The sequence below is a fragment of the Bos grunniens genome, chromosome 10 (genome assembly GCF_055505025.1).
Source record: "Bos grunniens cultivar Pamir isolate PY7600 chromosome 10, Bosgru_T2T1.0, whole genome shotgun sequence".
NCBI classification, from domain to species: Eukaryota; Metazoa; Chordata; class Mammalia; order Artiodactyla; family Bovidae; genus Bos; species Bos grunniens.
Window position 1 is genome coordinate 41,181,456 of NC_141174.1, and position 14,121 is coordinate 41,195,576.

At 35.0% G+C, this 14,121-nt stretch overlaps 1 protein-coding gene across 6 annotated transcripts in view; it reads right to left on the minus strand.

Annotated features, from left to right (window-relative positions):
- MYEF2 (myelin expression factor 2) overlaps positions 1-14,121 on the minus strand; it is a 33,380-nt gene that overhangs the window by 3,285 nt on the left and 15,974 nt on the right. The window contains exons 10-16 of one of the 6 annotated variants that reach the window (XM_086320751.1): positions 11,265-11,366; positions 9,788-9,838; positions 9,413-9,481; positions 9,011-9,109; positions 8,654-8,725; positions 6,700-6,908; positions 6,569-6,620 (exon numbers count right to left, since the gene is read on the minus strand). In XM_086320751.1, coding sequence (XP_086176877.1) covers positions 6,569-6,620; positions 6,700-6,908; positions 8,654-8,725; positions 9,011-9,109; positions 9,413-9,481; positions 9,788-9,838; positions 11,265-11,366 — 654 coding nt within the window. The remainder of the gene's footprint in view (positions 1-6,568; positions 6,621-6,699; positions 6,909-8,653; positions 8,726-9,010; positions 9,110-9,412; positions 9,482-9,787; positions 9,839-11,264; positions 11,367-14,121) is intronic. The other 5 variants (XM_086320752.1, XM_086320748.1, XM_086320747.1 and 2 more) reach the window with 5 other exon arrangements.

Genomic DNA, 14,121 nt, shown 5'->3' on the forward strand with positions numbered 1-14,121 from the left:
TAAAAGGGAGAGATATTAATAAGTACACACAAATAACAGATGTAAACACTGAGACTATCCCCAGGCAAACAGGGATGTATGATAATCCAGTTCACACAGATTTAGATAATGAGGTGTGTAACTACTTACCATAATGTTTCCCTCCCTTTGAATATGTAGTTGCCAGATCACTATGGGCTAACTTTAGTCTGGCAATAAAATCAAAGAGCCAGACATATTTAGTTCTATAAAGGGAGGGAAAAAAAAGGAAAAGGGAGGAAGGTAAAAAAAAAGGGCTTATCAAAAAATTGCATAAGCCCTTTCCACATGATGGGATGAATTTTTAATCTGAGTGCATGAGTTAAGACTTTTTTCCTGTTTGAAGTTTCATCTGAATGATTTCTACAACATCCTGGACTATTTTTTACTTTTATTTATTCATCCATCACCACCTTGCCCCATTACTGCATTTTTTTTTTAAACCGATAGTTACTCATCTGCTGCTGCTGCTGCTAAGTCACTTCAGTCGTGTCCGACTCTGTGCGACCCCATAGACAGCAGCCCACCAGGCTCCCCCGTCCCTGGGATTCTCCAGGCAAGAACACTGTGGGTTGCCATTTCCTTCTCCAATGCATGAAAGTGAAAAGTGAAAGTGAAGTCGCTCAGTTGTGTCCAACTCTTAGCGACCCCATGGGCTGCAGCCTACCAGGCTCCTCTGTCCATGGGATTTTCCAGGCAAGAGTACTGGAGTGGGGTGCCATTGCCTTCTCCTTAAAGGAAATTGGAAAGGAAACTGAAGTCGCTCAGTCATGTCTGACTCTTTGCAACCCCATGGACTGTAGCATACTAGTGTCCTCCGTCCATGGGATTTTCCAGGCAAGCGTACTGGAGTGGGTTGCCATTTCCTTCTCCAGAGGATCTTCCTGACCCAGGGATCGAACCTGGGTCTCCCATATTGCAGGCAGACACTTTACTGTCTGAGCCAGAAGGGAAGCCTTCTCCTTAACTGTGTTCTAAAAGTTATTTGTTGTTTAGTCACTAAGTCACATCTAACTCTTTGTGATCCCATTGACTATAACCCACCCAGCTCCTCTGTCCATGGTTTTCCCAGGCAATTATCCTGAGTGGGTTGCCATTTCCTTCTCCAGGGGATCTTCCTGACCCAGGGATTGAACTCTTGTCCCCTGCATTGGCAGGGGATTCTTTACCACTAGGCCACCAGGGAAGGCCCTTCTAAAAGTTCTAAAACAGACTAATTTCCAGAGAAATTATATTACAATGGTTAAAGTTGATCCAAACAGTTTTCAACCTAAAACTGGTAAAAACCAAACCACCCCTGTGCACCATTAGTAGGAATGTAAATTGTTGTTGCCACTACAGAAAACACTAGGGAGATTCTTCAAGAAATTAAAAATAGTAATACTATATGATCCAGCAATTCCACTCTTGGGTATTTATCTGAAGAAAACAAAAACTCTAATTAAGAAAGATATATGCACCCCTTTGTTCATGGCAGCATTATTTACAACAGCCAAGATATGGAAACAAACTAAAAACACCATAAAAAAAGAATGTAATCTTGCCATTTGCAACAACATGGATGGACCTAGAGGTTATTATGCTAAGTGAAATAAGTCAGACATAGAAAGATAAATATTGTATAATTTCATTTATGTATGGAATCTAAAAAACAAATAAAACAGAAACAGCTGTACAGAGAACAACAGGTAAGGCTGTCTGAGTGGAAGATTAAGAATACAAACTTCCAATCACAAAATAAATGAATGACGGGTATGAAACATACTATGTGGGAAACATAGTCAATAACTAGCATCTTTTTATGGTGATATATTACAACTAGACTTTATTGAGATGATCATCTAAAAAGTAGGGAAATATCAAGTAACTAGGTTGTGTAACAGGAACTAACATAGGGTTGTAGATTAATTATACTTCAAAAGCAAAGAAACAAACTCAGTAAAAAAAAAAAAAAAGAGGTCAGATTTGTAGTTGTCAGAGGCAGGAACAGGGCTGAAGAGGGGGAATTAGAAGAAGGCAGTCAAAAGGTATAAACTTCCAGTTATAAGATAAATAAGTACTACAGATGTAATGTACAACATGATAAATATAATCAACACTACTATATGCTATATATGAAAACTGTTAAGAAAAAATCCTCAGAAAAAATCCTAAATCCCAAGGAAAATTTGTTTTCTGTTTCTTTGTTTCTATGAGATGATGGGTGTTCACTGAGCTTCTTGTAATAATCATTTTACATGTGTAAGTCAAACCATTTATGCTTGTACACCTTAAACTTATACAGTGCTGTATGTCAATTATATCTCAATGAAATTGGAAGAAAAAGTAAAAAACATACACAGAAATCATATTTTCTAATAAATATCATAAAATGAAACACTTTATATCATAAAATGAAATAAAAAACTATATTTTTAAAAAAGCTTTAAAGATAAATGCAGAGCAATTTCCAGAGTCCTCTTAGTATCTCAAATGCTGGGACATGAAAACAAGCAAGTTTAATTAAAGAAGCACACCTTAGTAAATGGCAGCATTTTTCAGTGATTTTGAAGAGGACTGCGGAGAACACTCAAGAGCTTTTAAGGTTAAAGGTTCTTCATTATTCTAAATTTACCTAAAAATTTAGAGTTTTTCTTAACGTAAGTATCCTACCATAGATTTAACAGCAATACTGAGGTTCATTCAAGCAAGAAATCTTCGTAACTTCAAAGGAAAATATGTAATTATCTCTTGCAAAAATCTGTTAATCTCCAAGGACAAGTTTCTCCATTATTTCCTCTTAAATTTTCCCTCTGTTTAGGAATCATGATTCAGACCCCCAAATTCCTGACTTCACAATGATCACAAGGCTGTTCTAGCTGACAAAGTCTATCACCTAAGATAAATGAATTTTCTTATATTCTGGACACTCAGGCTTATAGAGAAAGTGACTTATAGATACTTGTTTCACGGTTAGACTGCCCTAAAAAGCTCCTAACAGAAACAGAAAGTTCTGTTATCCAAGTTTCTTCTTAATTCCATAAAAACACCAATAGAGATATTTTCTAAAAATAAATGAGGAGAAAAAATTTAGCTTTAAGTGATTAATATCAGATTTCCCTGGCTTTTTCCATGCTCTGAGGACTCCTAAATGACTTAAAAATCTACTGATCTTAGGTAATTTCAAGAAAAATAAAATAGTACTGCTATTTCAGCAACAGTATAGGACAAACTGATGCTTTAGAATTAGAACTATGATGCTGAAAAAGACCCTTGAGAGTCCCTTGGACTGCAAGGAGATCAAATCAGTCAATCCTAAAGGAAATCAACCCTTCATATTCACTGGAAGGGCTGATATTGAAGCTGAAGCTTCAATATTCTGACCATCTGATGTGAAGAGCCGACACATTTAAATAAGACCCTGATGCTGGGAAAGACTGAGACAGGAGGAGAAAGGGATGACAGAGGACGAGATGGTTGGATGGCATCACTGACTCAATGGACACGAGTTTGAGCAAGCTCCAGGAGACGGTGAAGGACAGGGAAGCCTGGCAAGCTGCAGTCCATGGGGCTGCAAAGAGTCAGACACAATTGAGCTCCAGAACAACAACAAATAGGACAAAAGAGTATGAAATGAGAAATCAGTATTACAATGATCAAAGATATTGCTGTTACATACACTACAAAAATGACTTCCTTGCAATAAAAGAAACCTTTCTACTTTATTTAACTTTATTTAACTTTATTTATATAACCTTGTGAGGTATACTCTGGAAAATGATGGAAAAGCATACCCAAAAACAGGCCAAGTTAAAGTATATTTAAATAGTTAATAAAATCTACTTCCAAAGTATAGCTGTAACATAACCATAAGAGAAAAAATTCAAAATCAAGATATTCTACAAAAAACTATAATTACGAAATAGGAGACAAAAAACAGTTTTAGTGTTTCTTTACAAACAATACAAAGTGATTATCTGTGAATGTTCTTCATATTGTGTTTCTACTCTTACTGCATTATTTTTACTGTTATGTTAATCTTGAGTACACCAAGTCATGCTTGATGCAGCATGTGAAAGCTGCTCAGTCATGTCCGACAATCCATGGAATTCTCCAGGCCAGAAAACTGGAGTGGGTAGCCTTTCCCTTCTCCAGGGGATCTTCCTAACCCAGGGATCGAACCCAGGTCTCCTGCATTGTAGGCGGATTCTTTACCAGCTGAGCCACAAGGGAAGCAGCATATGTTTTAGCAAATAAAATCTACCACAAGTCTCCATTTTCTGTGTAGTTAACAGATCTTCTAATTGATATGGAAACCTGTAGAGCAATGTTATATTTGTTACAGTTTAGAGCAGGAATGGTTAAGATGGGCTTTCCCTGCACTGCAATGCTATGATCCTACATCATACTAGACCACTGAGTGCAGTTAAAGGGTACAGGCTATACCAAGTTTGATAGGCTATGCCTATTTGACCTTGTTAGCATAACCTACAGAGAAGGCAATGGCACCCCACTCCAGTACTCTTGCCTGAAAAATCCCATGGACGGAGGAGCCTGGTAGGCTGCAGTCCATGGGGTCACTAAGTCGGATACGACTGAGCGACTTCACTTTCACTTTTCACTTCATGCATTGGAGAAGGAAATGGCAACCCACTCCAGTATTCTTGCCTGGAGAATCCCAGGGACGGGGGAGCCTGGTGGGCTGCCGTCTATGGGGTTGCACAGAGTCGGACACGACTGAAGCGACTTAGCAGCAGCAGCACCAGCATAACCTAAACCAATGTGGGATCCAACTCTAACTGGTTCACTTATATTATACTCTGCCTTCTTAAAAATGCATATTCTGAGGAATTACACTGAGCAGAATAAAGGAAGATCTACTTTACTATTCTCACTTAACTTCTCATCTTGTTATATTTGGAGATCAGAATAGATTTTTTTCCCTGTATTATATCTGCTGAGGAAATGCTGTACTGACGGTTATATAACTCATACTACATTTCTTCAGCCTTTGTAACTGCCCCATTAAGGAAAATTAAATACTATAGACATTTAATGATCAGAGGGCTTGCTGATGGGTCATTTGCTGACAGTTACTATTTTAGCAGAGAGCATGGAGTACCACTAGACTCTTACTAAGTAACCAAGAGAATATACTTAACTTACCTTGGGCCCAGGGGGTTAAAAAAAAGCAAAACATTGACTTACACTACGAAAAGGGCCACTAAAGGCTTGGAGCAGATTAAAAACAAACTTCTCATTCTAAGAAAGAAAAATTCTTAAGATTTAAAAGTAAATAAATAAAGTGAAGTGGCAGAAAACTGTTCAGTTCATACAAGCCAAATAAATAATTTCCATAGTTGTCAATAGCTGGACACTTAATTCTATATTACCATAACTTATTTTCCTTTCCACTAATGTAAGTTCAAGTTTAAAATAGGAAAACAGTAGGAAATTACTTATATTACCTTAATATAAATCTAAAAGTCAGACGCTTTTACAATTGAGAAAACAAAAAAATATTATTACTTTCATGACATAAAACAGACTGATCAACAAGGTACGTTAAGACTAGAGCTAAAATAACAAAGTTAACCACTTTATTTTATTAGCTAAAATGTTGTACAGATTTTTAAAGTGTAGATTTAGGTACTAGGTTTTTCCTTTTAAAACATGTTTTTGAGTCGATGATGTCCTCCTGTCAAAACAATGCCAGTAGCAACTATAGAAGCCCACCAAAGACCCTAAACGTGCTACAATGTCTGATCTCGAAAGGAAATTTGCCTACATATGACAAAGAAGAGTCAATTCAATATTGGTCACATTTCCATTAATGTCACTATTTGTCCCATTTGTTCTTTATCTTGTTTCACTTCTACCTAATCATATGATATTTGGAGATTTTTTTTTTTCACTGAAACTACAATAGCAGGGGTTATCTATACTTGCTGCCACTGCTCCCTCATTTGATACATGTCACTAAGGCCTTGATATGTTCACTTCCCTGTAGTCTATGGGATTCATGGCTAGCTGCTGCTTACTCATTCTGGCAGATCTTCTTACTCCTACAAAGTAAGACAGTGGGTTCTATGCTACCTACCACCTAAGCTACTTGAGTTGTACAAGTGACAAGAGTGTGCAGAATGGGTCTCATCTATTAACTCCATATCACTTAGAAGTCAGGATTTCATTGGGTCATACTGACAATGCACTGCACTACATCATAAACAAAAAAAATACCACTCGTCAGTATTTCCAACAGGAAAAAAAAATTCTTTTAAATGCAACCAATGATGATATATTAACCATTTAAAAATCAGGTAATACAATATGCACCTTCTTTATCCACAAAGACTCTACTCAATGACAAACTCTACTCTAAATCTTGTTATTTAGTACCAATATGCACTGCTGTTATGTCAGAGGATAGCAAAATAATTCATTTCTTTGAAGTGGAATTAACCCAGGAATAAGCATCTGGAAAGGTAGTGCTTTAAGCAGTATTTAAAAGTTTAAAATCAATTTTTCCTCCATAGTCAATATCAATGTATCTACAGTTTGGCATACTTACCACACTGACTGAATTTCTCTTTTAGTTTCTGCCAAGTCAAGTCAAAAGGCAGCTAGAATGAAAAAAGGTATTAGTAACAGATATACAAGGAAAAAATTAATTTTAAGTATCCTTTACATTTAGTTGCTTACATTTCTGACAAATATCTGGTTGCCTTTGGAGCCTATTCTGTCTCTCATTCCGCTTCCCATCGGACCCGATAAAAATCCTCGATCCATATCGATGCTTCTCTCCAGTATAGCTCCTATACCTGGTCCCATTCTATCAAAGCTGGAACTCATCCGATCCAGTCCCATCCCCATTCCTCCAGTCACACTGTTCATGCCACCCATTCCACCACCTGGATTTTCAAGAAGGGAAGGGAGGATTTGGGAGTTTGGTGTTTTTGTTTTAAAAGCAGAAGGAAAAGGAGAAGGAAGAAGAAGGAGAGAAAGAGGAGGGAGAGAATCATTTTTGAGAAAGAAAGGGAGATAAAAATTAATTTATTTATGTGATTAGACAATATATAAACATAAAATTATTTTCATACACATGATATAACAATCTTCCAAGGAACAAATTTTAATTTGGTATATATTAGGTTAGTTGAATGTTAATGGCTAACTCAATCAGTTTATTCTAGCCGCTGTATAACTACATTAGACATACACTTCTATAAAGTTATATTCATATCATAAAACATAAGTAATATAAATTTTATACCAATTGTTAATACTTTATTCATTAATGTTATAGTAGTTTTTACCCTCATTTTCATTTTCTAATATTACCAAGTTTAGTAATTATTAGAACAAAGACATATGGGATAAATTCAAATAATTACAACTCACACATCAACTGCTGCTCTCATCATACTGTCCTACATAATATTCTTTCCCTAGCTTACCTTTCATCTCAGTATCTTGTCTCACATATAATTTCTCCTTTCATATCAATTCAATTTCCAATAACCAAAGAACCTAACTTTTAGTCTCTATGTTATACAGAACTTGTAGAGATAACAAAAAACACAATCACATCCCTTTAGCCAGAGCCTGAGAATCTAGCTTGTATCTCATACCCACTTGATTGCTATATTCAAGTTGAATCCTCTTTATTCCAATTCTACTCTTTCTCAAATGTATCCTTGTTTCTCATAGCTATTCTAGTATCCCCATTCTAAAAACTAACATCACCCTCAAATTGGTTTTCTGTTAATAACAAATATAAAATTAGGGGAACAGAAGTATAAACACTGAGGTGAAAAAGGAAGATAGGGATATTATATTTAACAGGGAAATGGCCAAGGTTGACAAAAGATGTTGAAAAGAATAAAATGAGAAGCAAGGTACAATGGAGTAAGTATCTTCCACCGACAAGATTTTTTTTTTTTAACCTCACTCTTAGAACAGTTCAAGTAGACTGTGTTTCCTATTTGTGAGATTTCAATCAATTAAAGGAAGTCAATAAAGTATGGAGAGCTCACAACAGACATGGTTCAGCAGGAGTCAAAATTATAAGCCTTGTGTTAAGGCTTAATATAAGTTCTAATATGTAGTAGTGGAAACAGAGGGAAGAAATTTAGAATTCTCTAGGGTTGCAACAATGGTACTCTTGATTCTATCATGGAAAGATTTAAGAGGCGAGGAAATAAGCATCTCTTTCAATCTTGCCCTCAAACTCAGGAGGTCTCAAGAAGGGTTAGATCTGAGGCAATTCACCCGTGTTTACCAGAAGACACAAGCTGTTCACAGATGAAATAAGCTAGTCTCTAATATAAGCAAGGAAACAAAATTGATGCTAAAGCTAATGTTGTTCCTGACACATGACTAGAAAAATCCCCAGATTCATTAGTTGGAATAAATGTTCTTGAATTGGGTGACATTAAACACATATGCTGGTGTTTAGAAATGTCAAAGAAGTAAAATTCAAAGTTAGTTTAGAAATTTCAAACAGTAAAGCTCAATAACTATCAAAGTTTCTCTAAATTACAAGTCATAGTAACATTTAAGAACAAAGTATTACTATACTACAATAACTACTCTTGCAAAGTTTTTTGCAAGTACTCAAATATTACTATAAAATTCTAGTAAAATTTAAACCTACTTATTCCAGATCCTATTGGACCCATGTTAGAAGCTCCTATTCTTCCTGCAAACCCTCCAATCATTGCACTGCCTAAACAAGGATGGAAAGATAATAACTAATTAATAATCATACTTTAAAATTCCCAAAGTACTATGCTCTCAGAAGATGTATAAAAACTGAAAAATACAAATTCTAGAAATAGGGTTCAGATACGTAACTGAAAAAGAGAGCTAGTACGTTAAAATCTCTAAAGTATTTTTCTTCAAGTAATAAACTGCATGAAACATTTTAAATGTCTACTTTTTCATAAAAAAGAGAGCCAAATTCTAAAAATATAACCTGCAAAGAAAAGGAAAAGTAAACAGCCAGCCCTACCAAGTCTACCAAAGGAATCTCCAAAGCCTCGATTTATTCCAATATCACCACGTCCAAAATCTCTCTCCATGCTACTAGTCATCGCACCACGGTATAGCTCTGAAAAGATTATGCAACAAATTAACCCTTTTTCAAGTATTATCAATAAACAGTAATCTATTTAGGAAATTATGAAACTATACTGTAAAGACAGCAAAAGTCACAATATAGAAAGTCCGTGATTCACCCAACCTACTTTCTATGCCACATATATCCCAGTCCTGCTATATCTGTCCTTATCCCCTAGTGCCCATACATCCTCTGAAAATTCTATGGTATCCATCCCTAAGTAAAGGGGGGACATTTTTAATAAGAAGGAAAATGAAATGTACCACACATATCCCACTATACACATTTACCTACCTCCCATTCGACCAACTCCTCCAAATCCTCCCATGCTATTCATTGCTTCCAGACCACCAAACCCAATTCCTATGAAATAAAGATTAAGTTTGAGATGTGACTGTCAGTTGTATAGCTGAACGGTGCATTTTGTAAATGTTAAGTCTCATCAGTAAACCCTTCACCTACCCTACCCTTGTGCAACCGCTTCTTAACACATCACCTTCCATAGCCCTTAAGTATGTACCAGGCTCAATTTCTGCTCACAGCCTTTAGGATGTGAGCCAATAGTAAATCATGCTTTGTTTTCCTTAGAATTCTCAACATATTTCTAATTCACTCAACATGGTGATGGGTACATACAAAAAAAAAAAAGAAACAAATACTTATACATACCTCCTCCAATTCTATTCATTCCTCCAAAACCTGGACCATCCATTCCCATACCTCAAATGAAATACACAATATTTACTTTCGATAAACTTTATTTTAATGACTAAAGAATGATATAATGCAAGAGCACAATAGATGTAACACTGGTCTAGTCACAGTGGAACGCTAGAGAAGCAGCTGGGCACGGGCAGGATGGTTTAAGTGCTATGCCACAGCAGTTGTCTAATCAAGAGTCTTTAAAAAGGCCTCTGTGAATATTCATTAGTCAAGAAAACAAAATTCACTGGTCATGCTCACATTCGGTTAGAGGATATCTAGGATTGGGCAAGAGTTCATTATTTTTTCAGCTCACACACACAAATATCACTACACCAGATTGAGAAATCAGGTCTCCTTTAAACATGGCAGCTAAGGGAGCAGTAAAAAATTAAAGAATAAAAATAGTATGTGTTTAGGAGGGCAGAAGGCCTAAGAGTAAGGGAGAAAATTTCCACCCGTTTAGATGAAAATGATTATTTTAACTATCCTCACAATTTAAACTGTAGCTATGCACCTCAACAAAAACAGGAACCAGAGAGCATTTATCAGTTCATTAATTAAAATAGCAATTCTCAAAATATGGTATGGGGATCTTTGAGGGTTCAATAGATCAAAACTATTTTACTATTCAAATAATACTAAGATATTGACTGTTTTACTCTCACTTTCCCCTAAGTATATGTGGAATTTTCCAGAAACTACACAATAGATGGTATTGTAATGAACTGATTCAGAAGCAAATATAAGAACATGATTATCTTGCATTAAGCCAAACATTAAAGAGATGCAAAAAAAGGTGAAATATCACTCTTCTAATTTTTGTTTCCTTAAAAACTACATTTATGTTAACACATAATAAGTTTATTATTATTTTAATATGCAAATTTTTAAGTTCTAATTTTTAATCTCTAATAAGTAAATACCGACAAATATAACCACATACACAAAAGCACTTAGGAGTCCTCAAATTTTAAAAGTATAAAAGGGTTCTGAAACCAAAAAGCTTAAAACTTAATTTTCAAAGATAAACTGTAGATTACTCTAGGTGAAGAACCAAACAGCTATCTGAAAAGCTACCTTCCCAACTATTCAAATTTAAATTGCTTACAATATGGTAGTATTTCACCCATTCCACAAAGAAAGTATATCCATAATATACAAGGCACAGACAATGAATATTCTCCTTTGACAGTTCAAAATCCACAGTGCTAAAAGGCTAACTGTAACATGGCTGGCCTCAGAGGAAGCCTCCTGATCTTTGCCCAATCTCTTTCATATTCTCTGCTCTCAAGGTTTCATTCCTTTTTCAGACTAAAGTAACATCTTAAATATTCAATTATAAACTAGAGTTCTTTCAAGATTATTACAAACTAGTAAGTATAAGCTTTACAATCTAGCAAATGTATCATTTAAAACAAAATAATAAGGTTAGAATACTTACCACTTGGACCTAAATTTCCCATTACACCACCTATGTTCAACTGGCTGGCACTAATAGGTTGTCCACCTGGACCAAGTCCCATTCCAATGCCTCCAAGACCACCTAAAACACAAATAAGGATGTTATTATCAATTTATATTTGATCAACTAACTGCCACTGAAAATTTTACAGCTATATGCTTGTAGTAGTATTTCTAAAAGTTTGAAAATTTGTAAATAAGAGCACCAGTTCTTGTTTTCATTGAAATGTAGCACACTGAGGCCTTACTATAATATCATTTATTAAAGAAAAGTGTTTTATGAAGCAGGTTCATCTTATATCACAGTCAAATGCATAATGAAAAAGAGTAATGAAATTCTAAGAGCATTCTGAATCACTTTATAAATGACCTACATATCTAAAATATGTAGGTACTGAATCTGTAGACCCTCTTAAAATCTAGGAATTACTTTTAGATGGTTCAGAAGAAACTAAAAAGTCAACAACCAAGTAAACATAATATTGAATAAAGCGAATGCTATATTACCTAGTTTTATCATTGACATAATTATATGGTATCTTAAGTGTTTTCGTATCTGTTATGCATAGATGAGGTAATTTTTGAGACCTTAAGTTACCTGCAAAATGCTATGTGATTAAGCTAACACTAGAATTCAAGTTTTCTGTCTCTAAATCCAGTATTCTTTTTACTTCTCTTAAACTACTTAAGTTCACTGAAAATAGACTCTAAGAAGATAATCTGATGACCTTAAAGACAGTGGGAACTGTTTTACTCTACTAACTCTGAGTTTGGTTTTAAAGTTCCTGCTAGTCAATGGAGCAATTAGTAAGTGCTAAGGGTTGAGAAAACCATATATTATATACTTTTTTTTTTTTACAGTACAGAAGCATGTTGTGTTAAGTTGGAAAGATCAGTGTGACCTGATAAAAGAAATAACTTTTTTCAGTTCAGTCCCTAAAAATGGTTCAAAGCAATAGCACACTTAACCATCAACAATGCTCATGTCTACACATAACACTCTTATTTTCATCTCTGATACCATTCTTCACTGAAAGGAACCAGGAGTCTTTGAAAGTAGGCCAATTTCATATCTCAGGAAAAGAAAAATCATGGATCTGGGAAATTCCATTCTTAGCAGAAAGTAAGAATATCAGAGGCATAAGAAATGAAGAAGCCTCCACTTGCCAAGTTACAATAATTTCAGCAAAGGAAGTGGAAGTGGAGGGAGAAAGGGAAGAATAAACACATTAAAAATAATTAACTTAAAACATCAAACTGATTCTGTCAAAGTCTATGAATTCATACTACATCTCAGTAGAAGAGTACATAAAACCATAAATCTTGAAAAGAATAGATATAAATATGAATATAATAAAGGATTATTTTTAATCTAAATAAATTGAAGAGTTCTAATGGTGGAAAAGAAAATTGAAAGCCCTTACTTTACAGCAGGATCTTAAAAGATGACACCCTGAGCGATAAGGAAGGGCAGAAAAGGACTGCCCTACAAAGGGAGAACAGGCAATATTCAAAGACATGTTAAGCTGAGAATTTTCCAGAATTTATTTTAAAAAACTGAATTCTCAATTGTGAAAGCCCAATGAAGGATAATCCACACCCACAATGTAGTAAAACTATATGTCAAAGACAAAGATCTTAAAATCGGCTACATGAAGAACACAGCTTACCTACAAAGAAAGGACAATTCAGCTGATAGCTGACTCAATAGCAATAATGGAAGTCAGAAGACTGGAATATTTTTAAAGTGCTGAGGGAAAATAACTACCTTAAACTATATAACTTCATCTTCTAAGACATTTATAGATGAATCAAAATTGAGAGAATTTACTAACAACAGATACTCATTGAAAGAGCTTTTAAAATATATGTTTCAGGGGGCAAAATAATAGTGCCATGATCTGTGAAAGCAAATAATAAGTAAGTACAAATAATGCCTATTTTGTGGGACTGGATAAAAAGTAAATATATAACTAAAACATTAAGCAATAATAGCATGTAATTCAGTAGGAAAATGATTAAAATTAGAGCACTCAAAGGTCATTTGGCTTTTGAGAATAATCCTATTAACTTCAGACTTTATATCAGCATATTAAAATATTCAGGATAACCACTGAAAGGGAAAGATAGGAGAAAAAGAAATATAAAGTAAATATTTCTACAAAGCAGAAAAAATACTAATAAAACACAAACTAAGATAATGGGAATTAAACCAAATAAATCTATAAAGTGAATAAACAAAACAAAGCTGTTGTATCTACATTACTATTAGACAAAAGATGTAGAGGCAGTTACTAAATATGAAATCACTCTACAATGATAAAATCTTGACTCACTAGGAAAATGTATCAGTTCTATACTTGTATGCATCTACTAAATTAGCCTTGACATTAAGTAAAAATAAGAAAAAGCAGATAAATTCATCTTAATAGCATAGGATTTTACCATAAATATATCTCAGTAATTGATAGCACAAGCAGACAAAATTACCAGCAAAGGTGTAATTTAAATGATTAACAAACTTGACTTAATGGACACAGGGCTTTCCAGGTGGCACTAGTGGTAAAGAATTCGCTTGCCAATGCAGGAGACCCAAGAGATGCAGTTTCCATCCCTGGGTCGGGAAGATCCTCTGGAATAGGAAATGGCAAACACAGCAGTATTCTTGACTGGAAAGTTCCATGGATAGAGGAGCCTGGAGGGCTACAGTTCATGGGGGTCACAAAGAGTCAGACACAACAGAGCGACTACACATGCACACACACACAACACACGCAGAACAGTATACTGAACACCTGAAATATTTACTAAAATGTATTAGGCCACAATAAAAAGCC